At 38.8% G+C, this 26,909-nt stretch overlaps 1 protein-coding gene across 16 annotated transcripts in view; it reads left to right on the top strand.

Annotated features, from left to right (window-relative positions):
- The window catches only part of ehbp1l1a (EH domain binding protein 1-like 1a), a 69,151-nt gene extending 45,315 nt beyond the window's left edge, over positions 1-23,836 (top strand). For 10 of the 16 annotated variants that reach the window (XM_044185176.1, XM_044185179.1, XM_044185185.1 and 7 more), the window contains 16 exons: positions 2,664-6,136; positions 6,230-6,284; positions 6,517-6,723; positions 6,998-7,579; positions 8,054-10,483; positions 10,750-10,924; positions 11,143-11,309; positions 11,416-11,464; positions 11,575-12,087; positions 12,192-12,243; positions 12,461-12,504; positions 15,168-15,279; positions 15,587-15,686; positions 16,731-16,804; positions 18,826-18,940; positions 19,932-23,836. In XM_044185176.1, coding sequence (XP_044041111.1) covers positions 2,664-6,136; positions 6,230-6,284; positions 6,517-6,723; positions 6,998-7,579; positions 8,054-10,483; positions 10,750-10,924; positions 11,143-11,309; positions 11,416-11,464; positions 11,575-12,087; positions 12,192-12,243; positions 12,461-12,504; positions 15,168-15,279; positions 15,587-15,686; positions 16,731-16,804; positions 18,826-18,940; positions 19,932-20,025 — 8,242 coding nt within the window. In that variant the 3' untranslated portion in view covers positions 20,026-23,836. Of the gene's footprint in view, positions 1-2,663; positions 6,137-6,229; positions 6,285-6,516; positions 6,724-6,997; positions 7,580-8,053; positions 10,484-10,749; positions 10,925-11,142; positions 11,310-11,415; positions 11,465-11,574; positions 12,088-12,191; positions 12,244-12,460; positions 12,505-15,167; positions 15,280-15,586; positions 15,687-16,730; positions 16,805-18,825; positions 18,941-19,931 lie in introns of those variants that run through there. The other 6 variants (XM_044185177.1, XM_044185184.1, XM_044185188.1 and 3 more) reach the window with 6 other exon arrangements.
- The last annotated feature ends 3,073 nt before the right edge of the window (positions 23,837-26,909 follow it).

The raw sequence follows: 26,909 nt of genomic DNA, 5'->3' as shown, positions 1-26,909 counted from the left end.
AAATCCTTAGCCACTTTCCCAAAACGTTGTAAAATTTCAGGTCTACCTGCAAACAATAGTGCAAAAGAATGTGATGGTTGGTACTTGGACAGGGATGCAGTTTGGGAAAATCCTTTTAATAGAAGGTATGGAGTTGCTCACCAAGATTCTACAGTTAAGGAAATGTTATATAGGGACAAAGAAATAATGCTAAGTATGTTTCCATCATGTCCACGACAAGCCCTGAACCCTGGATTTCCATCCACTCAGCGACCCCAAGCAGTTGATGCCATTGTGGGAAAAAATCCAGACATGGTACAATTGCTGCCACGTTGCCCAAGACAGTCAAGTATCATTGGTTTCGCTTCAAGATTGTCGATTATTTCTGATTCTAAAGGAGCGGGGTGGCCAGTGATGATGATAAAGACACAAGGCTGCTGTCCATTTTACAAAAAGTATGGTTCTCCTCACAAAGATATAATGAAGGTATTTCCTTCTCTTGAACCTTCTTGTACAAACATTGCTCTCAGTTCTGGCTTCACAGCAGGTCCACCACCTGACATAGGCCAGATTCCAAATATAGTAAATATTGTGCCATCTTGCCCAAAGAAAGCTTCTTTTCTTGGGGTACCATCAACACATGTGCACCACTCAGGACAGCGGTGGCCAGTTAAAATACAGCTGTTGGTGAAGTCAGGAGCAAAAATAATTGTAAAGGAAAGAGAAAACTTGATGAGTCAACAGCTGTCACTGGAAAAACATTCCTTTTGTAAGGTTTGTGTCAGAGAGATATCCATGCAGTTCTTATTCCCTAGCCAAGATGTGGAAAGAGGATGTACGACAAAGAATGACAATCATGTCATCATCCTGTCCTGTCGAGGCCATTGTCAAAGATGTACCATCACCAATTTCTGAAATCCAAGTGGACCAACAGTCTTCTAGAGTTAATGGGATTAAGATGTTATGGGATGAGGCCAGTCCAACAAGATTAGACCTTGACACAAAGAAAACAAAATCTGATGTTTGCTTACCTTTGAAGATGCATAATGGGGCTTTTGGATACTGATTGAGGCTGAAGAAATAGCCGTTCTAGAAAAAGGGTGAGTGAATTGAGAGAGTTGGAGTTGGAATTATCTCTGTGATGTCAGGAGGTTAGTTTTTCAAACATGCTTTTCAATTCTGTTTTCAGAAACTTGCATTGTAGAATGTGGCACTCCATTCCTGACATGCCACTATTCTTGAGTGTTAGAAAGAGGTGGGTTGCCTTGGTTTGCACAGTGATGCAATGATGTAATCCATTTCCACAACAATGCATTTGCTTTATCTCAACACGATCTGACTGACTTATTTATGCCAATATTTGCATTTATTGTGCGTGTCATACTTTGTGTAGCTTTGAGTTATTCTGTGGTTCCCGAAATTTATACAGGTTTTTCCTTCTTGTCACGTGTCATTATCTCAGCCCCTGGTTTCAAAAGCATACTCAAGAAACACAGATATCAATGCATGAGAAGGGAGATACTGTTGGCAAAGAAGCAGAGACTGGTGTAGTCACTGTGGAGGGTCATGGTTTCATACCCTTAGAAGAGTCAGTAGAGTCAGTGGACATCATTACTACACATTATGGCACTGTGGATCAAGGGTGTGTTAGATACTCTGAGAATGGGTAAGTGCGAGAGAGGCAAATACCTGGCCTCTGTTTTTGTCAGTTTGATCTAGGTGTAGTGATGTGTGTTGCATGGTTTTAATTTATAATGTCCTCTTGAGGTAGGCTTTATTTCTTGCTGTTTATAGTCAAATTGTAGTGCTAGCGCTACTGAGCAAAATGGGTTACCCTAGAGACAAACGAAACAAAATATTAACAAAACAGCAATCCAAGTCAGTTTGGAAATAAATATAATTAATAATACAATTTAAATAAATCAAAAGCAACAAAGACACCATGAAGTTAAGTGTAGAAGTCAGACGACAGCAGAAACACTAATTAAGTCATATTTGATTGTTGGAGAAGAGTTTTAAAAGTTAAAGATGAAGATTTTCTACATGTCTTTGGAGGTAATAGCTTAAGTCAATACAGAGGTGTTTAACAACATCCTCTACATCTGTGTGAGTGAAATTCTTAATTTAAAGAAATCCACATTATTTTCATGGATTATATATATGTTGTACAACTCAAGTACTAGAGGGATATACTGTGGAGAATACTTTTGTTGAACAATTTGAAGTATTTTTTTCACCCATAACATTAATAACGCTGGCTTTACAGCACTGGCTGTTAGAAAAGTAGTTGTAGAATCAACCTAAGGAAATGCTGTGGCATGATGTTTTGCTTGCAGGAGTGCAGCTTTTTAGCTCTAGTGGAGGGTGGTTTTAATACAGGCTGGAATAAGTTTGGAGTGAATAGCATTTGTTGAAATTGCATGAAGACATATTTTACAAATGATAACGAATAGTAATATACAGTTTTATTACCAACTTTGCTATCATATGTAAATTAGTTGGAATTATTATTATTATTATTATTATTGATTGAGGTACACTGTACCATACTTGCATTGTATTGTGATGAAAATATGTAGAATTACAGTGTTGGTTATATGAATGCTCTTATCCATTATTATTTTTATTTGGCATCTTTCAACAGTAAACTTTGATATAACTTATTGTATTTACCTTCTCTTTAGACATGAAAACAAGGTTTCACTACAGCTGTCATGTCCAATTGTTGCTGGTGCAGCAGAACTCCCATCCGAAACCCAAATAAATAATGCTGAGCAGCAGTTAGAAAAAGATTCTACAAACAGGACCATACAATGGGAGGAGCTACCAAAGGCGACTACAGTAAAATGTCCTACAGACATGACCATACTATGGGAGGAGCTACCAAAGGTGACTACAGAGGTAACTAGAAATGCATCAGAGGAAGAAATGATAAAAGAAATGGTCAGTACGGTCCCATCGTTCCCTGGTGCTGCCATGATCACAAGTCTACCTTCAATGAAATTTGACACTGATGATGAAATGAAGACAAATACAGAAGTTGGCATGGCAGATCTGTTGCCACTATGCCCAACGGCTAGCAGAATATTTGAATTAACTGCTACTGCTAAACAAAGAAATGAATGCCTACTGGACAGTGGATCTATTTGGGACAAGCCATCAAAGGATAATGAAATTATAACCACTGAGGGTGCTCTTCATTTAAAAGGACATGCAGATCTAGTAGAACAAATGGTGGATAAAAAGTCTTCCTGCCCTAGTGCACAATGTGTGTCATATTATGTGAAGCCTGAAACTGAGTACAACCAGTCTACTTTCTTGGACACCTGTGCCAGTGTGACAAACATTGCTGGCATGCCATCCAAATTGCCCGTAAAAGAAGAAAAACACTGGCTTATAGCTCAAAAGCCAGTCTGGGAGAAACAATCCAAGATGAAGGAAATATTCTGGCCATATGCATCAAAGGATGATCAAAAGAACAAGAAAGAAATGGTTTTACTGGTACCGTCTTGCCCCAGAGAGGCCAGAAATCCAGGGTTTCCATCTGTACCACAATACAGTTTAGTTTTTTATGGACCAAATATGGTGGATATTTATCCTGGTTGTCCAAGTGTATCCAATATACCAGGTTCACCATCTATCAGTGAAGTCAATAACAGATCATGGATATCTCAACAGGAACCACTTTTGGAGAAAAAATTGAAACCTGAATTTGTTGTCATTACAGTGTCACCAAAAGAGAAGGATGAAATTAAACTAATGGGAGCTTTGTTACCAACTTGCCCAAAACATTCTTGCATACCAGGTGTCCCTTCAATTCCACAACCTACTATAGCACATCATGGATCAGATATGATGAGCCTTATAAGCTGTTGTCCCAAAACCTCTTGTATTGAAGGTATTCCATCATTAATGGAACATTTGAGGAAAAGCTGGGCTACAGATTACAAACCCTTAGGGGTAACACTGCCAAAACTCAACACAGTCATGATTGAAGATAGACCTCACAACGATGACAAGAAGGCCATGTTAGCTTTAGCCCCAACTTGTCCAAAAGAAGCTTGTATCCCTGGATTTCCATCTGCTCTGGAACCTACAGTAATCTATAATGGGTTTAGTAGGGTCAATCTCCGTCCATCTTGCCCGGTTGTCTCCAGTATGGCTGGTTTTCCTTCAATGCAGAAAGCTGACAGCAAAGACTGGAACACTGTTCATCAGCCATTATGGGAGAAGCAAATTAAAAAGGAGTCTGTATTACTACTCAAGAACAATAAAATGGACAAATACATGAAAGGTGTTGTTTCTCTTGCACAAAGTTGCCCAAGAGAATCACTCATCTCTGGCTTTCCCTCTGTACCTAAACCCAAAATGATTAATGTTGTTGACATGCCAAATATGGTCAGTCTTGCAAACTCATGCTCAAAAGTATCACAAATACCAGGACTTTCATCATCTCATAATTCAAAAGAGTGGACAATGAGCAGGGAGCCACTATTTGAACCAAGAATGAAAGAAAAGCAGGTGTCATTGATTGACAGATGTGAAAGAGATAAGAGAGCAATGAAAGAAATGGTTTCCCTTGTACCATCCTGTCCAAAAGAGGCACGGACATCAGGATTTCCTTCTCATCCAAATCCCCTAACTGCGTATTATGCGCCAAATATTATCAGCCTTTTAACATTGTGCTCCCAAGTTTCCAAAATACCTGGATTCCCATCAGTTGATATGGATATGGGAGTAGGATGGGTAACAGAAAAGGGGTCATTGCTGAAGAGACTACCAAAGAAGGGGGTCATATTTGACTCATCAAATGACAACAAAAAGATAATAAGGAATATGGTTTCCTGTGTACCATCCTGTCCTAAAGTGTCAAGTATTCCTGGTTTCCCATCTATTCCAAATCCCAAAATAGTGTATTACGGCCTAAATGTAGTCAACCTCCTCCCTTTGTGCCCCCTAGTTTCTATCATTATTGGATTTTCATCAATTGAAAGGCACAAAGAAGGATGGGTTGCTGAACTGGGTTCATTGATGCACAGACCACAAAAGAACATTCTGTTTAGGATTAACAGCTCACCAATTAACATAGACAAACCAAACAACATGCTTGCTTTGGTTCCTTCTTGCCCAGGAGCATCAAAGATTCCAGGCTTCCCTTCTGTCCCCCGATACAATATGCTGAGTCTTGTACCTGTTTGCCCCAAGGTATCCAGTTTGCCTGGATTTGCATCCATTGAAGGGGGCTCAAACTTCCAATGGCTTTTTGATCCACACACTTTGTGTGATAAGCCATCAAAGGAGCCCCTTTTTGTGATACACAGTCCAAATCAAGACAGAGAAACTATGAAGACAATGTTGGCCTTAGCACCATCTTGCCCAGAAGCATCAAGGATCCCTGGGTTCCCCTCTGCACCTCAAACTACATCCAAGATTGAACCCAATATTATAAATTTTGTACCTTGCTGCTCCAGCACTTCAAGTCTCACAGGATTTGCCTCCATGACTACAATCCCAAGCACAGAGAGGCCAAATGAAACAAAATCAGTTTTGATAAAGCCTCAGGAGAAGAGGGTAGAAATGATTATGACATGTGCTGGACAGGACCAGCTATATTGCTACAACATGAAAAGCATGGTGACATTAGTGACATCCTGCCCAAAAGAGGCCAGAGTACATGGCTTTCCTTCTGCTCAAGTTGAAAACAGACAACCAAACATGGTCAGCTTATACACATCTGCTCCATGTGTTTCACGTGTCCCAGGTTTTCCATCAGTAAGGATGCTTAGCTCTGAATGTATAAATATACAAACTAGGACAACACACAGCAAGTTCCATTATGAGAAGCTGCAGAATGAGAAGATTTTTCTTATTGCGAAATTTCCAGCAAAACATAAACATGCACAAGATGAAATGAAGTACATGGTAGCACTGGCTCCATCATGTCCACATTTGACTCGAATTCCTGGGTTCCCCAGCATTTCACAATTAAATCCAACAGAGAAAGAAACAATGACTGTTCCATTCCCTTCTTCAACTGAGAAGCATACATCAAAAGAATTGCCTCATGCACAGTCAACTCAGTCATATCTCAAAGATGCAAGTATTCCTGGTGTTCCCTCCACATCTTTTAGCAGCCCCAGCACAGCACTTGCATTTGGTGAGACATTTACAGCATTAAAATCGAGGTCACATTCACCTTTCTTTGTCTTGTTTCTTTTTGTGTATTTTACTATGTTTGCTTTTATGACAGAGGAGAAATTCAAAGGCGGTGCAAAGCAAAACATAGACCCTTTTTTAGATAACAGGTAAGTAGAAGAACCCAGTGCTCTTGCATTGTTTGCTGTGAAAGGGGCCAGTTTAGTGCTTGCCTAACATGGACTGTTTGGACCAATAAACGGTAGCTTTAGTAACTTGACAATACAGTGCATGGTAAATTTCAGCATCTCTTAAAAGGCTGTATTTCATTACATTTTTTATTGTATTGCTGCATGAGTTCTGTGGATCATGCCTTAAAATCCTTTACATTTGGGTCCTCAGCAAATCACAAACAGAGAAGATAACAGCAGAGGAACCCCAAACAGTGAAGAAACCATTGGACATATCACAGCCAGTGGGAGTCTTGGGTTGGGAAGTATTGGAGGCAGAGGGAACAATAACAGAAAAACAAGCAGAATCCTCTTTGTCAGCAAAAGAGGAAGAGACCTCAGGATTAGTAAAAGCTATTGTGGGTGTTTTCCACAAAGGGTAAGTGTAAGACTGATCTGACACTAATAGTGTGACGCATGCAACGTACTGTGCATCAATTATTGGTAATCCTAAATGGAGACCGATATTTCATGATCCACTTCATCATATATTATATAACATACTATTTTCCAATGCAGATTTTGACATTTCAGAGTTAGGGGTAAAAACTGGACTGCATTTGCATGGGAATTCATTTTACTTTCACCAATACTCACTGGTTTCTAGAATTAGCTACATGTTTATTGAAACCATTGTTTTTGCATGGCTCCAGGTTTCACACACTCACTCCAGTATCCATGTCTCACAGTTATGAAACAGTAGCATCCATTTTGGGGCCGTCTAGCTCTTCTGAAGTGGATCACCAACCCAAGGCTGTCTATGCTATGGATCTGAAAGACAAGACAGTGACCCCTTCGGATGAGTTCTTTCCATATTTCATGGACAACACTTCTCAGATACAAAAGATAGAGGGCCAGTTTGAAAATATTCATATCAAACACAACATTGAATATCCAACAAGTGCTGAGCCTTACATGTGGGACTTGGTAGGTGATCGATCAGCATCTCCATCACCAACTACCAACAGTGATAATGGGTTTTTGGTTTGTGCAAGCATGAAGAAATGGCCACCATTGACAGAGGCAGATATCAATGAAATATCAAAGGACGAGATTGAACAAGTAGAGGAACAAGAGGCCGCTCTTGATCAATGGCATACAAAGGAGAGATCACTCACACGGCAGGGCTCTGTTCAAACTTTAGTGTACATTGAAAGTTTGTTAGCAAGGCACCAGACTGATACAGAACAGGATGAGGTTAGAACAGTGTCAACTTCTTCACAGCTGGATAAAGGGTGAGTGCTGGGGGACAATGACCAAGTTAAGTGTTTGGTTGCACGGTGTGACAGTGTACATGTTCTGCATTTTTGGTGATAACATTGTCTCTTGTTCTGCGTATGATCGCTTACTACTCAGGAAATTGTGATGGTCAACTATTTGTAATAGCCGTAAGGATTGGCATTGTGATAAGGAATGGTAATATTGCCTTTTTCTGTAGTGTTTTACATAGGTGTTGTAAACTGAGGTTAACTTTGTCTTTGTGTCCTTCATGTGCTGCTGTGTTGTTTCAATGACAGTGTGCATGCACATAAGTAAAGCAGAATATTCCAAATGAAGGTCAGTTTTGTTTTTACAATGTGTAATAAGATTTGGTTTCTGTCTTTTTGGTTGAGCAGATTAATAGTTGGTTGGAGACGGGGTGCATGGTACAACTATATGACAAAGTAAAGAACAGCAAATTCTGAAGCTTGTCCTTTCTTTTCCTTAAGCCCCCAACAATCAAGCATGGAAGACATTTCTGCCACTTCCCTGCAGCCTACATCAAATGAGTTACTGACAGATGCCAGTGTACATAGAGAGATACTCATGGACAAACCATCAGATTTTCAGGACATTAGTCAGGTTGGACCACAAGCTGACATTGCTGTCCCTCACCGAGGCAGAAAGCCCAAGAGAAAAGTTCCAGAACCTGAACAGGAAGGGTCTAATCAAGAAAAAGACACTGTTCCATTACGACCACTCAGAAGGAAGGATAGTTTAAGAGACTGCAAACAAAAATCTGATGGTTTGTCAGTCAAGCTCTTCCCTGAAGTTGTTCCAGTCCAGTCTGTAAGGAAAGATGCTACTGTTGAGATAATTCTGACAAAACCTGCCACTGCCCCATCTTCCAGCATAAAGAAAGGAGACAGTAGCATTCCTCTAGGTGTACCTCAGAATGGTCATGCCCAAGAAAGTGTTCAAGTAACACCATACACAGGTGACCATAGACAAAAAGGGGAATCTGTGCAAATATCCATGGATGTTGTCCCTCCTCCTCGTGTGAAAAGAAGAGATGGTAGTTTGCCACCTGAAACTCCACAGAGAACTGCCCCTTGCAAGCCTCTGAGGAGAAAAGACAGTGTCACTAGAGAGAGATCTATTCCAGAAACCAATGACCAACAGGATTTGGAAGCCCAAGTCAGTTATGCTTTGAAAACATCTGATGCTGTTCTTCCTCAACCTTTTGAGAGAAGTTCTTTTGTCTCAGGTGCTCTTGATCCTTTACAGAGCATTGATAAACCCTGTCAAACAGCCACTGAAATGATCCCATCACAACCTGTAGGAAGAAAAGACAAAACAACCAAACAACACTCTCAAGAAACGTATTTTGTTTGGAGTGGATCTCTACAGGCAGACACAGAATTGGTCTGCTCAAAGGACACAGAACAAACCTCTTGTACCCCGGAATGGCCCAAGAAAGACATTAATACATCTGTCCAGGCCTCTTCTCATGTAATTCCTCCCTCGGAAACAAAGGGAATTGAGAGCATAACCCCAAAGCCAGAACCAGAGATATTTCATGTTGAGCAAACTGCTCCTCTATCAGTTATCAAGAAGATACGTCTTCCACAACGTGGAAAGAGATTGCCTTCAAGTAGAACTGGCAAAATTGACAGTAACAAGGGAATTATGGCGCAAAATTTAAATGTTGCAAACAAAGAGTCTGTAAAACCAGTCCAGATTGAGAACACTGTTAAGGGTGATATGGAAGAAATAAAGCAGTCGAATATAGCTTGTGACACATCTGTTGATACGATCAACATCACATCTTCTCAGAAATCAGAGGATGCATCAGAGATAACAGAGGCAGATGAGGACAAACATACAACTCTTCATATCCAAAGGCCTTGTGTAAGGAAACGCCTCAGTGGCTCTTTCCCAGATGACGTTACAGCTACTGAGAGCACATCTAAGGCTTCCCATGGAGAAGAGGCACAGGCAGCAAAGCAAGGTGGTCCTTCATCCATTTCCTCAACAGCTAAAGAATTGTCAAAGGTGCAACACAGTACAGGCATTCCCCCTCTTTCTCTGGGTGATCAACCTTCTACATCTACAGAAGAAGTGGGCCCTGTAAAGTTGAGGAGAAGCAGATTGACCAGTGAGGGCAGTGTTCAAGTAGAGGATGGTGATATTTCAGAGATGACACCAGGAGCTTCAAGCTTGCCTGTACCAAAACCAAGAGTAAAGAAACGTCTCAGTGGTTCATTCCCACATGACATTGCAATTTCTGGCTCACCACCTGCCTGCCTGCCAGTCGCTGTAACTGACACCATTGGTCATGAATCAGTCCAACAGAATGAACAGTCAAGGTTGCCTGTTCCATTACCTCGGGCCAAGAAACGTCTTAGTGCGACTTATTCAGATAGCACACCACCTGTAGACAATTTATTACCCCTAGAAATTGAATTCTCTCAGAGAAACCTAGAGGATACATCTGTCACTAGCAAGGAAACAAAGAAAGGCTCAATATCTCTGGATTCAAGTGTGATCTCTGAAGGAGGTTTTGTCACAATCCAAAGAGAAGATGATGTTTCGTCAGAGTTAGAACGGGAAGTGCTAGCAGCAATGGAAGAGGAAGAATTTCCTCAGGCACTGGATGAAATCATTGAAGGCTGGACCTTTACAGATAACCCTGTTGTTACAGATGACTCAGAGAAGGCAGCAGAGGCTGTGTCGGACATTGAAAAAGTCCTGGAAGCAGAGGTTGATAGGTCTCTTGCTTCCACTGTTGCATCTTCTCAGGATGACTGGCTGCATGTTGAGGATGATAAAGACAGTGAACCAACTGAAATAAACTCAAGGAAGGAAATGAGGGATGAAGAGTTGGACTTTGGCTTTGTGTCTGTAGATGTAGTTGCTGGTTGTTTAGAGGAAGAAAGGTAAGATCAGTACACATTAAGGTGTGGGGTTGCAGTCATAACTGAGATATGTGTGTGTTTTGCCTTATCCTCTTTATCTACACAATATAAATTCTAATTTCTATGTATTTTCTAATGATCTAACATGGTCTATATATGTGGTTTCATTAGCAACATGGTTTGCAAAGTCATCAATTACCAGTGTTTTGTTGTTTATGACAAACATGTTTTCAAATAAACTGTGGAATGTATTACTCACTTAGCTTTGTTTTTGTGTGTCTTTCCAGGCGAAGGGAGAGAGCAGAAGAATCTTCAGGTCAGCCTGTACCTGTGCCTTGTGGCAAGAAGCGTTTGAGTGGTTCTTACCCAGACGACAGCAAGTCACAAGTTGCTGTCCTCCACCAAGCCAATGAACCAACAACACCTCAGAAAAGACCTGCAGATGGGGCTGCCTCTGATCAGGTGGACAGAAACACAATTCCAAATCAATGCTAATATTGCTGTGTGTCTGCTGGAGCTGTTAATTGTTGCTACATGTTTGTCTAACAAAAGAAAAAAACAATTTAATAATGGTCTTTATTCAGTTATAAGCTCTGACTCACGTGGTTCCTGTACTGTAATGTCTTAAATGTGATTTATATTACAATCATTCCCCACTGTTGTTATTGTGTGTGTTCTAGAGCCTTTTGGTCAGTCCCATCTTAGTGTCATCCAGTAAGTCTCTACTGGAATGGTGTCAGGAAGTCACACAGGGTCACAAGGGAGTGAAGATCACTAACTTCAGCACCTCCTGGAGGAACGGCCTCGCTTTTTGTGCCATCTTACATCATTTCCACTCAGAAAAAATGTAAGAGTTGAAATAGTTGGCCTACAGATAAAAAAACTGATTTTATTCCTCTTAATACATAAACTGTTTTATCTGTTTATTTTGTCTTCTTTTTTTCTTTTTGTAGTAATTATGAAATGCTGGACCCGTATGACATCAAGCGCAACAACAAGAAGGTGATTAACAATCTGTTGAGTAAATTACCAACATAGCATAATTGTAATTTTTTATGTGTTGGTTAATTCCTAATCTGATCTATCCATCCATCTATGTTTCTACAAATCAGGCCTTTGATGGCTTTGCCGAACTTGGCATTTCCAGGCTGATGGAACCTTCAGACATGGTCATGCTAGCAGTGCCTGACCGCCTCATTGTCATGACTTACCTTAACCAGATCCGCACCCATTTCACGGGCCAGGAACTCAGTGTGCTTCACATAGAGAAGGATAGCAGCGAGTCCAGCTATGCAGTAGCAGGAGACTGGGAGAGCCAAGAGGACCCTGAGGCAACTGTTCGCTACTGCGCCCAGAGGCTCCAGGAGGAGGGTATAATTCTTGAGACTAATGGGACTGCTGGCACAGCAGAGAAGGACAGTAAATCCAGTAGGGATGTGGTTCCACCTCCCAGAATCAAACGGCTGCAGGTTGTTGGGGCATGTGGAACTCAATTACCAGTGGCACCACCAAGGACTCATTTCCTGTCCAAGTCAGGTTTCTCTCATGTCAAAGATGCTGATCTGGTCAAGAAGCGTAGGTCACAGCGGAGGAGTGGGTCACTGGATGAAGGAGACATATCAGTGGTATGATACCTTATTGCCTTATTCATTTATCCCTTTTAATTATTATCATTACCTTTTTCTCTTTTTACTTATCTATGGTATATAAGGAACTTTTCTGTCTGCAGGTTGTTGCAGGGCAAGAAGACAGTGTAATTACCCGGAGGAAGTCAGAAACTGGTTAGTCATTTTCAAAAAGTGCAAGCTTTTTTGCTGTCAACAACAGAGTTGTCTCACCACTGACTTAATATATGCACCTTTTTTTAAACTTGATCTTGCTTTTTATTGACTTTATTTGGAATGAAGATTTGGAATGTTTTTCCATTGTTGAAATTAAAGTTGTTAAGCATTGCTTCATTTATATAAGTGGTATAGTTCATTTCTGTTTGTCTCACAGAGAGAACAGAGGCTGTGGTTGAGGAGGGAAGACCAGAAGGCCAGGTCAGTTAGCCACCAGTTGTTCTATTGTTTATTGTTATTGTTTAATATCTAGAACTGTTTTTGAATTAAAGCTGCGTCCAAATTTGTAAGAACTGGTGATTTTTTATTCTGCTGGTTCGTCCAAGAACGTAACATCGATTTGAAAGGGGGGGGGGGGTGGGGCACAATAAAGTGGAGGTCTGGGGGTCCCTCCCCAGATAAAAAAAGGATTATGATGCTTAGTGCTCATGCTTAGTTTAATCATTCTGCCAGAAAAGTGTAAATATACATCAGAAAAGGCTGTCTTACATGTCTCTACATGTTTAACTCATAAGCCTACTGAATACCATGTTGTGGTATTCAATTAGGGATATAAACTATACTTTGAAGAACTCTATGGTACATTACTTAGGGCATTATCAACAGATAATGTTCCATTTTCAACTATAATCACAACATATAAGAAATGTATCAAAATATGAAATATATATACAGTGGTGTGCAAAAGTGTTTGCCCCCTTCCTGATTTCTTATTTGTTTGCATGTTTGTCACACTTAAATGTTTCAGATCATCAAACTAATTTAAATATTAGTCAAAGATAACACAAGTAAACACAAAATGCAGTTTTTAAATGAAGGTTGTTATTATTAAGGGAAAACAAAATCCAAACCTACATGGCCCTGTGTGAAAAAGTGATTGCCCCCTAAACCTAATAAGTGGTTGGGCCACCCTTAGCAGCAACAACTGCAATCAAGCGTTTGCGATGACTTGCAATGAGTCTTTTACAGTGCTGTGGAGGAGTTTTGGCCCACTCATCTTTGCAGAATTGTTGTAATTCAGCCACATTGGAGGGTTTTCAAGCATGAAATGCCTTTTTAAGGTCATGCCACAGCATCTCAATAGGATTCAGGTCAGTACTTTGACTAGGCCGTTCCAAAGTCTTCATTTTGTTCTTCTTCAGCCATTCAAAAGCCATTGCAAAAGTGGTCATATTATGCTTTTTGGCTTTTTCCCTTTACTTTATTGTGTTATATATCTTTTTTGTGCATGTACTAGGTTTGCAAAGTGAAAGCCCAAAGTCCACCCCAAAGGGAGTTACCCTGTCCCACAGAAAACACCGCTCCTGAACTGCCTGAAAACAGCTCGATTGTAGTCCAGCCTTTACTTCCGTAACGTATCTGCGTCACTATGTAACATGCGTCATAATACAGAAATTGAGCAGTTGCCACAAATACGCCTAAATATGAAATTAAAATAACGTTAGATACACTCCAGGGAGTCAGTGGGCATAAAGTTGTTACTGTGATGTAGAGACAGTGCACAATTAAAACATTACGTATGAAAGATAAATTAATTACAAATTAAAAAATGAAACAAATTCATAACTTACTAACTTATTAATAACTTACCACGCTGAAACGTCTTGCTCCAGTCTAGGTTGTGAAGCAGGTTTGGGTTGTTGGAACATGTACGGCTGAACCGTAATGGCTGAACTGTTATCAGTTATCGGCTGAAGCGACTTTGTTTTGGATCACAGTAACTTGCTCGTCAGGACCCGTCCTACTGCTTCTGATTGGCTAGTTGTCCTTACTTAGGTACGGCGCATGTGCACCTCCCAACAAAGATCGAATAGTGAAATCCTCACTCAGTAGCTAAAACGGAGTGTTCAAGACACATGGTGAAAAGAGCTGCTGCAGCAATGTGCAGTATGAGAAAAAATATGGTGTTTTTTGAAAATTAAACCATGTAAACCTATTCTTTTACAACCCCAAAATAAAATTATGAACCTGAAAATGAGCATAATATGACCACTTTAAGAAGTCACACACTGTCAATAGTTTTATCACGCTCACTGTAAATGAATGTGTTAGCTTTTGTTTATGTTCAAGTCAAGTGTTATTATGAGGAGTACATTATGATTAGAGCTCACTGTAACTCAAAATACATTCAGTTCAATTATTATTAAATTTTATTTATAAAGCACCAATTCATAACAGAAGTTATCTCATTGCACTTTTCCTATAGAGCAGGTCTAGACCGTACTCTTTATAATATTACATGCATTTTTTTACTCCCTTTTTTAAAAATAGCATTGTATAGCCACCATCTCCACCATTTCATTTGTCTTTAATTTACTATCTTATATAGGAACATAATCCTTCTTACCTTCATGTATCCAAACTTAACTTTTACATTTTACATTTTAAGATGGTAAAAGACATCAATTAATCAATGACAGATCAATTCATCAAACTGGCTGTTGTTGGTGACGCTTAATTTATATTTTTTCTTTCGCAAAACTCTACAGTAATGTTACCACTCTAGTCACACACTGTGACTTACTGCGCGAGAGTGGGTCTACTTGATTACTATCCCAGTGTACGATGGTGTCACATCAGCTGGGCGGAGTTTGCCATCAAATTAATGAAAAATAAGTAGACTAATCATGTGGACTCAACGTTAGAATATTGGATGCTAGAGATCTATCACGGCCACGCTGGATTAAAAGAAGTGTGTTTGTGTGTGTGTGTGTGTGTGGGGGCATGTCCCTAGTGGATGTTATGCCCAAGGGTTCGGCACATGCGTACCATTTCTGTTCCATTTTGTACTATTGAAAAAAAAAAATAGATTATTGTTATAGATAATTGGGTTTGTGTGTTTGTGTGTGTGTTAATGTATCGAGGACCCCAGCCAGTATGTGCTGAATCAGATGGAAGCCCTGGAAGCGGAACAAAACCATGTTGATAACAGAGCAGGTGTGGTGGAGAGGAAACTCAGACAACTACTGGAAACAGGTAAGATACTCTTATACATCTTGAGGGAACAAAGTAATTCTATTGTACAAATTATTACATTGAGGGAAGAAAATTGGTAATTTTAGGGAATAATTTGTAATTTGAAGGCATTAATTAGTAATTTTGGGTTATGAGGATAAGATGCTTGTAATGCATCACTGAAATTTTATCTGCCCTCATAACAATACCAAAAGCCCACTTATATATGTATGTATAATTATATATGTGTAACAGACAAATAATAATAGGAAAGAAAGAGAAGGACTGTAATTAACAGAGGAGTCAGTAATGTGTTTTTCTCCTGCAGGCTGTGACAAGGTGGAGGAGGAGAGGTTGATTCAGGAATGGTTTATGCTGGTCAACAAGAAGAATGCTTTAATCAGAAGGCAGGATCATCTGCAGCTACTGTAAGACATCCACAACACACACTGCTGGAAACATGTACAGTATGAACTGTAGAATTTACAGTACAGTATTCACAATTGAAGGTCCATTTAGTAGCAGTTCTGGAACATTTGATCATTACACATTTTCCTCAGCAGAGGGAGTTGTCCAGTAGTCACCGAATTGTAGAAATTCTTCAAATTTCTAGAATTTACATGTTGTTCAAATTTCTAAATTTGAGGAAGATCGTGTGGCATGATAGAAAGCTCTAGGACAGCTACTGAGTGGACCTTGTGGTGAAATTGTTTTTGTCAACTGCGGTTTCTAAGACGAAGAATGAACTTAAAATATCAATATTCATAATGTTTTTCAAGAGACAGGCCCCCTTAAAACTGAGCTATGCAAGATTTGTATGTAAAAATCTTATGATTTTAAATCCTGTAATCAGGCTGTAGAACGTCCCACACCCACTAATTGAGATGCAGTAAATTTGGACTGTTAGCTTAATGTGAATGTCAGTGTGGACTCGGGGGGAATCCTGTCCACACAAGAGAGCAAATGAAAAATCCAAATGTGAGACATTAGTTTACTGTTGTCACTGTGCATGATTTCTGAATAATGTTCTGCAAAAAAAGTAAACCAAAAAAATGGTAGGTAAAAGTCCATTCTTGACCTTTGATATAGTAGTTTCACATAAGAATGAACTCAAGGTTCACTTACTTGCTTTTTCCGAAACTTTCACCTGCATCTAATTTTCATCAGCAGATGTAGTTTTCTCAGTTGTCATGAAGATGTCTCAGCACTTGTGTCACGCGATGACAACCGAGCCATCTCCATGACAACTAAGAAAACTCTTGTCGGTTGAGGACAGCCATGAAATGTGATTAAAAGCTCCAGAAAAAGCTACTAAGTAGACCTTGAGTTAAGATTCTTTTTCTTTTAGTCATAAAAAGAAAAAGAAAATAGCAAGTAAACAAATGGGACATCTGCCTCTATTCATTTTGAAGACAACTCTCTTCCATAAGCGCAGATGTCACACATCTTATAATGCATCTCTTGATTGACAGGCTGGAGGAACAAGACTTGGAAAGAAGATTTGAGCTGTTAAACAAAGAACTGAGGGACATGATGGCAATTGAAGGTACGACTTTATTGCTAAACATATACTGCTTCAAGAACACTCCAGAACACAGTCCATGACAGGCACTCCTTCAAACACTGTGGTTGAATGCTCAGATTGTTCCCAAGCTTGTCTTGTAAGTCTGCTAAAGAAGTGCCTTTTAAATACGTGTGTGACTGCAGGTCTGTGGGTTATTTTTACAACCTCCTTAATAACATAGCTCAAACATATAACTCCTTTTAACAATAGAAACTCATGGATGATAGGCAGCCTTCTGGAGATTGGAGCTTCTCAGATTCGTTCTAAAAACCTTTCTACAGGGAGCCTGCAGACTTAGCACTGAAAATCAAAAGAGCTTATAAATGACGTGATTATAAGCTGACTACAGCCAAAGTTCGCCAAGGAGCAAACTTTTTATAGCCACATTTAAAGTCTACAGTGGTTCAGTGTTTGATACTCATAAGATGGACTGTGGGTGAACATCACTTGCATAAACTGGCATTAATAGAAGTGGTTATAATCCAAAAACAATAATGGATTTTTTATAACAAATTCTTGTTTCCATCAACACCACAATTTAAGCATCATATGACCAGTTGTGATTCTGGTCAAATACATCATGCTAATGGCATTAACAAGTTAACTTCTATTTCAGAATACTGATATATAACGGATCAGTGTGATGTGCACAAGACCACAGATGTATGTGGTTATTTTGCAACAGCCTGCAGTTGGTTATGCATGTTTATTGTACAGGCACAGGTAGTACTGGAACCCATGACAATCAGGGGGTCCCTGTTATCAGTAAACATCCTATATACTTTGAAGAAATAGGAAATGATGAAATATTTAAAAACCTTTCTGAAATCATTCTGAAATAATTGTTATTATAGTTAGTTTAGTAATATAAGGACAGTTTAAGGACTGTTTAAATTTTTCCCGTTCGACAAATAAGACTTATTTTGCATATGGAGAAATTTATGTATATTTGAGTCTAAAAGCTTATATGAGGCTTTTCAAATCTGCAGAGCAGGAGCAGAGCCACAGAGGTTAAATGTATTCATTGGCAGAAATGTCTAATTTGTAGGAATTTGTGGGTGCAGCAACACTATTACATCCATGCAGTTGCACTGTCAGACCCATTTTCTGTGCTGCTCCTAACCTTTCACCATTTCAACATGCAAATCAACTTTAAGTTACAGAAAATAATCAAAGGTGCCCTGTGGAAAGTTATGTTTACATTCACTGTTACTCACCAAAACGCATTGTGGTCTAACAAACGTGAGTGTGTATGTGAATGAGCATTAGTTTCTTTCTGATGAGCAGTTGGCACCTTACATGGCAGTCTCTGCCATCAGTGTATGAATGTGTGTGAATGGGTGAATGTTGACATGTAGTATAAAGCGCTTTGAGTGGTCAGAAGACTAGAAAGGTGCTATATAAATGCAGTCCATTTGCCATTTTCCATCCTCATAAAACATTTGCAAAGCTGATTTTTCAAGTATTTTAAACCCAGCATTGTTTACATCCGTGTTTACTGGCTTGCAGTCTTCTTCTTCACTGTCTTTGTTGGGGCATTGCTGCATATCTTGGTGTGTTACTGCCACCTGTTGATGAGTGTGTATATAATAGTGTGATAGGACTGTGTATCGTGTCACCCATGTGTGTCCTTGTGCACATGCATGAGATAAACAAAACAGGGATCCACTCATAGATCAGAACCAGTTCCATAGTGCAACTAGTAGTCTAAAACTAAAATGGTCTAAATCTTTAAGACCCCCTCACTACAAAGGTTTTCAGGGGGTCTTAGGTGTCAACTAAGGGGTCAGAGACTCCCTGACACCCCCTGTATTTTGCACACTGGTGTATGTACGGGTTTCCAGTTTACAAACAACTGAGGATGTGGGGAGGATAAATGTCTTTCTTGGCTGTAGTCAGGCTGAACCGCTGTCAGCCTCCTCACTATCATTTTCCATTTTTCTTTTTCAGAAAGTTCTCATCCTTCTCACCTCTGTTTCTTTGTTTCTCTCTTTGTGGTGCAGAGTGGCAGAAGACTCAGGCCCATAAACACAGAGAGCAGCTGCTGCTTCAGGAGCTGGTTTCACTGGTCAACCAAAGAGATGAACTGGTTCACAATTTAGATGCCAAGGAGAGAGGGTGAGACACACTTACTGTGCTGAGTTAATAAAGTATTTTTGTATGTACTGGTGGTGCATCGATCTGCATGTGCACACATACAAACACTTACATGATAAACATAATGCCTTAGGCTTAAACCGACATATGAAACTAACAATTGCCTTAAGATAAAAACAATACTTTTCTTAAATGACTTCTCCTTGATTCATGGCTAGTATACCACTAGATGACAGTATAGTGTAAGGCTTCTCAACCAGCTATCATTCAGCACATAATGTACAGTTTTATGCAGGTACTGTACAGTAGAGTGCTTTCATGTACTGCCTATAGTATATGAGGATGTATTTAAAGATGTCAAAGAGACGGCCAAAAGATAGTCAGCAATAGTAGAGCAGTATGAGGAAAAAGTCAATTAATCAAATAATAATAATAATCCACGCGTTGCTCTTATCAGTGTTAACATAAGATCCTTGATCATATATTTTCATGGGCTCAGTATGCGTTCACTACCACTTACTAACATACTTACTCTTATTATTATATTTCTGAATAATAATAATAACAATACATTTTATTTAAGACCAAAAGCCCACATATATATGTTCATAAGACACTTAACATGACAAATCGGATGAGTAATAAACCCTGTAATTCTAAAACACAATACAAGCACAGAATAGCACAGGACATAAAAATCATTAAAAACGTTAAATTGACATTGACATTTCTAAGTAAAGACTAACTGAAATAACATTCTCAGTGGCGATGGATATTTTTATTGTCAATTTTTCTGTTTTATATTTATATTTCTTGACTTTTGTAGTACTTGTTTTTTTTAATATCTTTTTTCTCTTACTATGTTTATTGTTATGTACCAAATTACCAAAGCAAATTCCTTGTATGTGAAAACCTACTTGGCAATAAATTCTGATTCCAATTCTGATGAATGCATTTGAAACACATCCTGTGTAGACAGCCTGTGACTCTCCTCCTGTCTCCTTGTCTTCAGAGCTCTGGAGGAGGACGAGCGTCTGGAACGAGGCCTGGAGCAGCGGAGGAGGAAGTATGCTAAACAGCAGAAAGAGAAGTGTGTGATGCAGTGATTCTATCAACCTCCAGCAACGAGAGGCTGGCTCACCTATCTAAAAGAAAGTGGATCAAGACAAAACCAAGAATGAGTGTTTGGTCCTCTTTCACCTGCTGTCAGATTGACTGGTGTAGTCAGCAGGTGTAGTCAGCAGGTGTAGTCAGCAGTAAGAAGAAATTTAGGCCAGGGCCGTCATCACAGCTGATCCAAGGAGGGTACTTCTGCAAGAGAACACACTAAACGAGTATGAGGTGGCAGTGTATTTCCAATGAAGACTCAGATGGTCCAAAACCAGAGTGGGGCTCTGCTATGTTTAGACTGGTTTGGTTTTGCTTCCCTTTTGAGTGTCTTAAAATGTGGCACTGGGCTCCATTTTATGATCAAAGATAAAGGAAACTGAAGTGGGCCGTAGAGTAATTTCCACAAATTCAATGCATTGTCCATTTACCAAACCCTACAGGATGTTCAGCACCAAGGAATTTTGATCCATATAGCAGAAGAGGCATCAGTGCCTCAGAGAGAGCTGCTTGTACCTTTGTTGTTGTTGATTGTTTGCTTTGCAGTGTCTGTGCTGTGGTTTTAGTGTCTGTCGTTACAGATCATGATTGTGAATGTAAAGTGTGTTTGATTCAAAGTGTTTATGAGACTGGAAATGTTTGATAAAGATATGAGCTGCCAAAAACAGGAGAGACTAGGTTTGACCAGTGTTAGTTCGCTAAGGCTGACAGCAGTACTGACATGTTTGGATAAGACCGGCTAATAACCAAAATCTAGTGCCAGTACATTCATAATTACAAGGATCCAGTATTTCCTGATGACTGCCACTGATTGCAGGATGAGAAAGCCTCAGAAATACTCAACAAGTCCTCCGAACTGAATGACAAAATATACTTTTCCTTCTAAACCCATCAATATGAATATTTTTGGATCTATGACCCTTATCAGCAGTACGACATTGCTTATCAGTGCTTTCCATAACCGTTACATGACCAAAAATGATTATTATGTCCATTTTTTCCAATCTGAATAAGGTTTGGTTAAGTTTAATTAGGGATAGGGTGAGGGTAAGGAAAGATTGTGGTCCGGGTTAAAAAAACTACTTGGTTATGGTTATGGAATGATTGTGGTCATGGTCAAAGCCAATGTTGATCACATACAATCAATGTATGTACAACAACAAATATTGGTCCAGCCCTAGAGGAAACACTTTTTGAACATACAATTTGTCACCACAATTGCCTTACTGTAGGATGCTACATTATAAGTGGCTGTAAAAAACAATGTTTTAACTGTTTAAAGTCTGCACAAGTTTTGTGCAGATTTGGCCGCGAGCAGATTTACTGATCGTGGCGATTCCATTGGAATTGAATTTGGTCTTCCAGCCCTTGTGTTTGGTTATGTTTGTTGTTTGCTTTATTTATATATTTTTGCCTAAGTTAAAAGTAGGTCAATTTGGAAATGAGAAAGGTAAATCTAATGTAGTCTGATTTTCTTGTTTGAGATGTTGAAATGTTTACATCATATTGTATGACCACTTCTCCAGTGGAGCAAATGAGATGCAAGGGCGAGGAAAGCAGTCATGGTCATAGAACAGATCAGAGTCTTCTAACTAACTTATTGGATTAATTTAAAGTTTTTTATTTATTCAAGACATATAGAGAACTAGAGAAGCAACTACACAAATATGACTACTTTATTGGTATGTATTTTCACCATATAGCCCTCATTGTTGTAGCATTTACTTCCATTTGTGTAGAAAATGTTCATATAGTACAGTAACATTTAACCTCTTTGTAAAGTGATACAGAGACAGCATTCATATTCAAGGCTCTGGCTCCCATTCTACTTTGGAGACTCTAGGAACTACAAGTAACCCTGCATTCTCGGAGCATAGTGTTCTAGTGGGGTAATATGGTACTATGAGCTCTTTAAGATACGATGGTGCCTGACCATTAAGAACTTTGTATGTGAGGAGAAGGATTTTAAATTCTATTCTGGATTTTATAGGGAGCCAGTGCAGAGAAGCTAATAATGGAGAAATATGATCTCTTTTCCTAGTTCTTGTCAGTACACGTGCTGCAGCATTCTGGGTCAACTGGAGAGTCTTAAGGGACTTATTCGGGCAGCCTGATAATAAGGAATTGCAATAATCCAGCCTAGAAGTAACAAATGCATGGACTAGTTTTTCTGCATCATTTTGAGACAGGATGTGCCTGATTTTTAGGTGAAAAAAGGCAGTCCTTGAAGTTTGTTTCATGTGGGAGTTAAAGGACAAATCCTGATCAAAGACAACTCCGAGGTTCCTTACAGTGGAGCTGGAGGCGAGGGCAATGCCATCTACAGTAACTATATCTTTAGATAATGTGTCTCAGAGGTGTTTGGGGCCAAGTACAATAACTTAAGTTTTGTCAGAGTTTAACATCAGAAAATTGCAGGTCATCCAGGTTTTTATGTCATTAATGCAAGCTTGAAGTTTAGCTAATTGATTAGTTTCATCTGGCTTAACAATGAAAGTTAATGGAGTGTTTCCTAATAATATTGCCTAAAGGAAGCATATATAAGGTGAATAGAATTGGTCCAAGCACAGAACCTTGCGGAACTCCATGACTAACTTTGGTGTGCTTGGAGGATTCATCGTTAACATGTGCAAAATGAGATTGATCTGATAGACAGGATTTAAACCTGCTTAGTGTGGTTCCTTTAATGCAAATTAAATCAGTCTCTGTAATAGGATGTGATGGTCAATGGTGTTAAATGAAGCACTAAGATCTAACAAGACAAGTACAGAGACTAGTCCATTGTCTGATGCAATTAGAAGGTAATTTGTAATTTTCACCAGTGCTGTCTCTGTGCTATGATGCACTCTAAATCCTGACTGAAAACCCTCAAATAAACTGTTATGTAGAAAGTCACACAACTGATTGGCGACTGCTTTTTCAAGGATCTTAGAGAGAAAGGGAAGGTTAGATATAGGTCTATAGTTGGCTAAAACCCCTGGATCAAGAGTGGGCTTTTTAAGAACCGGTTGAGGACAAGACGTGACGACGATGATGACGTGATATTCATGACAATGACAGGAACATTTCTATGAGACATTTAGGTTGTTTTTTCTCTTTTGCCACTGATTAGGAAAATGCATTGATAAGGTTTAAGTATTTAAACACATTCAGTGAATTCTGTCATTTATTTTCCTATTCAAGTCATTGAAATGTTGTGGAAAATAACTACTTTTACATTATGCAAATGTAGTTTTTGTGAAATGAAAGGTGAAGATGTGAATGTTTCTGCATGATGCATGCAAAAGCCAAATCTTCATTAGCACAAAAATAACATTTGCTTTAAGTGAATTAGTGCTTCCATCTCTTCCAAGAATTAAAGGATACTTCCTCGTTGTTTTTGCACTGAAGAGTTATGTGTTTTTCTGCAGTACAAGGCTATCCTGTAACAGTGACATTTCTGGGCTTGAGATGTTTTTGTCTTTTGTGTGAAAGTTTGCAGTTCTCATGTTGCCATAACTGCTGGTTGTAGCAGCTCTGACCTACACTTCTGTGAATTAGTTACAGCCTATCAAAATGACTGCTGTTGGAAAGCTTTTATTTGTGGTTTTTATGTTACATTTGCACTATTTGTAAAGTTTGGAAATTACAAAAGATTTGAATGCCTTTACATCTCTTGCAGTTTTACTTAATAGTATTGTATAAAGTCATTAAATCTATTGTATTATACAGTATTTCTGTCAGTATATCATATGAATCCATAAAGGTTTGAAGCCCAATATGAAGTAAAGGGTGAGGCTATTATACGTTTCTTTTGGCTAAAGGAGGGTACTTTGGTGTTTCTTGTGTGTTCTTGAGTGTGCTTGTCTTTTTTTTTTGTTTTACTCCAATTTACATTTGAGTTTATTTTATCCTTCCCTTGATATAGTTAATAGTTACATAAATAGCTACATCAGGGTTATGCAGCTTTTACATTTTGTTGGTTATATGATGGACAATTGGACATACAACTGACGTTATACATACAGTAAGTTATATTAGATATATATATATATAAGATCACCTGATCTACAGTAATTGAGATTTATATTTAAAATTTGGACTCTGGGTTGGGGTAAAAATATTACCTGTGTCCAGATCAGTCAGTGGCGCTGATAACCAGTACCAAGTTACAAATTCACTTCTAATGTGTGCATTGATGGCTATATTATTGTTCCATAAAGATATTGAGGTTTAAATTGGAGTACACAATTGAACAATTTGTACCAATTTAATACTTTATTTGAGATGTTGAATGGTACCAAACTGGGGACAAAAACAAAGAAGGTGGATGCCAGCTGAAAGTGGGAGAGAAAGTGAATTAGGGCCCAGACTTATCAGGTGAGCCCATCAGCAGACAACTCTCTCAGGTCAGCTGTTTGCCTCCTGAATTATACCAGCATCAACCACATATTATCCACATACATAAATATACTTTTGGTCTGGGGCTTTAGGGTTTTTTTTCCTGGTTTGAGCCAGCTCCATAAAGAAATGGCTTTCCAGTTTGCTGTGGAAGAACTTGACTGGCCTGCACATCAGGTCCATAGCTACCACTGAGAACACAGGGGTCTTGTCTCCTGTATTTATTTTTGGAAATATGTGGACTTTTATGTGGGTTTTTAATAGATGAATACCAGTGTTGTTTAGTTTCCGTGTTCCAAAATGTGTCTATTTGTATGCCAAAAAAAATGAAGAAATGCATAAATGAATAAAAACAATTTTCCATGAGAATTTATTCTCATATAGTAGAGAACACTCTTGGAAAACAGCTTTAATCCATCATGTTACTCTGTGACATACAACAGTTTTAATTAAAAACAAAAAAGAATTAATTTAACATGGAAAAATATCCAAATTAACAGAATTAACAATTTTACAGAATTCTTCAAAATTGGTTAGGGTTGGAGGCACTGCTTGGACTTGTGACCTCACTAGTTCTAAAATCCTGGCTATGGCCTTACTGCACAGAACCCTGACCTCAACCCCATCCTACACCTTTGGGATGAACTGGAACACAGACTGAGCCAGGCCTTATCACCCAACATCAGTGTTGGACTAATGCTCTTGTGTCTGAATGGGAGGAAATCCCTACAGCAGGTTCCAACATCTGGTGGAAAGGGAAGAGTGGAGGCTGTTATAGCAGCACATTAATGCTGATTGGAATCACATGCTCCACAGCCACATATTCTGGTGTCCACATATTTTGTTCAGATGTCCAAATACTTTTGTACATGTAGTGTGTTTTACTTCACTACATTTAAAAAGGAAACATTGAACTTTTTACTCCTCTACTGTTTCACAACCATAGTTAGTTATTTACTTTGTTGAGCTGCTGATCCACGAGTGGAACTGGGCTTTGAAAAATAACCATGACTGTGTTGGTCATGCTTGTGAAAGAGGCAGATGAGATTTTATAACTTAGGGTATGCGGTATGACTGTAAATGATATCACTATTGATGAAAGGTAATAATTACCAAATGTCAGCACAGCTTTACTGATTTCATGAGTTGATTACAGTTCATGTTAAATTAGACATACATTTGTACAGTAGCCTATTAGATTGTATTTGGGACATAAAAACAGGGATAGAATGCCATAATTAATTTAAAATAAGATAACTAAAACCCACTTGATAATAATAGTAAAAATAAGATAAAAATGAGGAAAGCATAGCAAGATGGAAAATAAAACCCACTAAAGGATAACAATAATAATAATAAGAATAATAAAGTTTAAAAATTTAAAGTGAAGAGATAAGTTTTTAGCTTTCTTTTAAAAATATTTAGTGTGCTGGCTTCCCTGATATCTACAGGTAGTGTGTTCCATAGCTTTGGGGCGTAATTGACAAAGGCTGCATCCCCAATTTTCTATTAGCTGTTGCTGGGAACCTCCAATAAACCAGCAGCAGATGATCACAGTGTTCTTGAAGGCAAATAGTGAACAAAGGATTTAGCAATGTAGCTTGGTTCTTGCCCATTAAGGGCTTTGTATATAAGGACCTTAAAATCAATACTAAAGGGTACAGGAAGCCAGTGCAGAGCAGCTAAAACTGGACTAATGTGCTCTCTCCTCTTGGTTCTGGTTAATAGCCGAGCTGCAGAGTTTTGAATGAGCTGAAGTCTCTCAATGGTTTTTTAGCTATGTTTCTAAAGTGGAATTTTTTTTGTCACCTTGTTAATGTGGGACTTGAATCTTACATTCGAATCTAGGATAACGCCAAGACTTGTAACCTCAGATTTAATCAAGAGAGTCAGTTTCCCCAGATTATTAAACAGCATTTCTCTTTTTGTTTTAGGGTCGACTAGTAAGATTTCAAGTTTTGTCCTCATTTAACTTAAAGAAATTATTGCTCATCCATTTATTTATTGTCAAAAGACAGGTAGTAGTGGAGTTTATAGCTACAGCATCATTTGGTTCAGCACAGATGTACAGTTGCATGTCATCAGCATAACTATGGAAACATACATTGTACTCTCTAATGATGTCACCAAGTGGCAGCATGTGAAATGAGAATAGTAATGGACCAAGGCAGCTCCGTTGTGCAACCCCAAAACAGATGTCAGTTTTTTGTGTTTTTGTTTTTTTGTCTTACAGGTGTCCTGCTGTCCATCTATTCTCCTCTCAGTGTGGCTCTCTGTCTTTGGAATTTTGAAAACTTTGAGTGTAAACAAGTGTAAAAGTTATACCGCTACACACATTGTATTAATTCTTCCTGATTGACATAATTGTACCTAATCTATAAGCATTCACATTGTTTGAATCAAGAAGTGCTTTGTTTAAACCTATTTTAAATACTGTAAATCAGCTGTAAGGAGAAACTGTTCTTTGATTCTGATTTAATATATATATATGTATCTCTATATA

This window comes from Siniperca chuatsi, linkage group LG22 (genome assembly GCF_020085105.1).
Source record: "Siniperca chuatsi isolate FFG_IHB_CAS linkage group LG22, ASM2008510v1, whole genome shotgun sequence".
NCBI classification, from domain to species: Eukaryota; Metazoa; Chordata; class Actinopteri; order Centrarchiformes; family Sinipercidae; genus Siniperca; species Siniperca chuatsi.
Note: the sequence above shows the minus strand (reverse complement) of the source record. Positions and strands in the feature narration are given on the sequence as shown.